Below are 1,246 nucleotides of genomic sequence, written 5' to 3'. Positions count from 1 at the left end.
GGGACACACAAACCCCTCCACCACGATAAGGTAGCGATTCATAAAATGTTATTCAGCTGCATTCCTACAAGAGGGAGAAAATCTTTCATCAATATTTCAACAGCTGCAGTAACTCTTTAAAATACAAGACAGAGTCAGCTGGATTCTACTTTTAACAGTTTACTGGCATTTAAAATTCTGCTTTGCTTTGTTAGTTTAGAATTGTAATTATTATTATTAGTAGCAGTTGTAGTATTTCAATCAAAACTGAAGAATAAAGGATGCAAAATTCGGTATAAACCAAATAACTTCTTCTGGCTATAGTGGACGCATCTTAATGAAACAAATGAGTATATATGTAAAAAAAAAAAAAATTCCTCTTAACCATTTTGTGGATCTCATGTCTTAAAGGTGTCACACTGTGGGATGCTAAAACTCTGCAGGAGAAGTCAGTGGAGAAAAATCAGCACAGCAGTGAGTTTGAAGTCAGTGCATCTGATTCCACTAAAACAAAATCCTCTCTGCTGGATGTTAATGCTTCACTAAAGGCCAGTTTCCTGGGTGGACTCATTGAAGTTGGAGGATCAGCCAAGTATCTGAATGATAACAAGAAATCTCACCATCAGAGTCGAGTCACACTTCAGTACAAAGCTACCACCAAATTCAAACAGCTGATGTTGACTCCTGATGAAACCAAGAACACCCAACAAGCAGAAGATGTGAAGAATTTGGCGACACATGTAGTCACAGGAATCCTTTATGGAGCAAATGCTTTCTTTGTGTTTGACAGTGAGAAGTTAGATGATAGCAGCATTCAAGTCATCGAGGGCAGCATGCAAGCAGTGATAAAGAAGATCCCCTCATTTAATGTTGACGGGAATGTTGATATCAAGCTGAGTGATGAAGAAAAAGCTGTGACTGATAAATTCACCTGCAAGTTCTATGGAGACTTCATCCTTGAAAGCAACCCTGGAACATTTGAAGATGCAGTGAAGACATTCATCCAACTTCCAAAACTACTGGGAGAAAACAGAGAAAACTGTGTTCCACTGAAGGTCACACTGATGCCTCTGAAGATTTTAGATCCAGAAGCTCCTGAGGCAGTGACTGAGATCAGCATTGGACTTGTTATAAAGGCTCAAGATGCTCTGAAGGACCTCTATAACCTGGAAATAAGATGCAATGATCTGCTGGACGACAGAGTGGTGAGAAGCTTTCCACAGATACAAGAAAAGTTGAGCAGATTCAAGAAGCTCTGTCAGTATTT

General features: G+C 39.3%; 1 protein-coding gene across 1 annotated transcript; it reads left to right on the top strand.

The window, feature by feature from the left end:
- Positions 1-390: 390 nt before the first annotated feature.
- LOC102200661 (stonustoxin subunit beta-like) lies at positions 391-1,236 on the top strand (the record flags this gene model as incomplete). The annotated part of the gene is made up of 1 exon (XM_005755973.1): positions 391-1,236. A coding segment is annotated over one exon (846 nt), but the record flags the coding sequence as incomplete, so codon positions are not given.
- Between the last annotated feature and the right edge of the window lie 10 nt (positions 1,237-1,246).

The sequence above is a fragment of the Pundamilia nyererei genome, unplaced genomic scaffold, assembly GCF_000239375.1.
Source record: "Pundamilia nyererei isolate P.nyererei 1_Seehausen unplaced genomic scaffold, PunNye1.0 scaffold05977, whole genome shotgun sequence".
Taxonomy (NCBI): Eukaryota; Metazoa; Chordata; class Actinopteri; order Cichliformes; family Cichlidae; genus Pundamilia; species Pundamilia nyererei.
The sequence above is the reverse complement of the archived record's forward strand: the minus strand, read 5'-3'. Positions and strand labels throughout refer to the sequence as shown.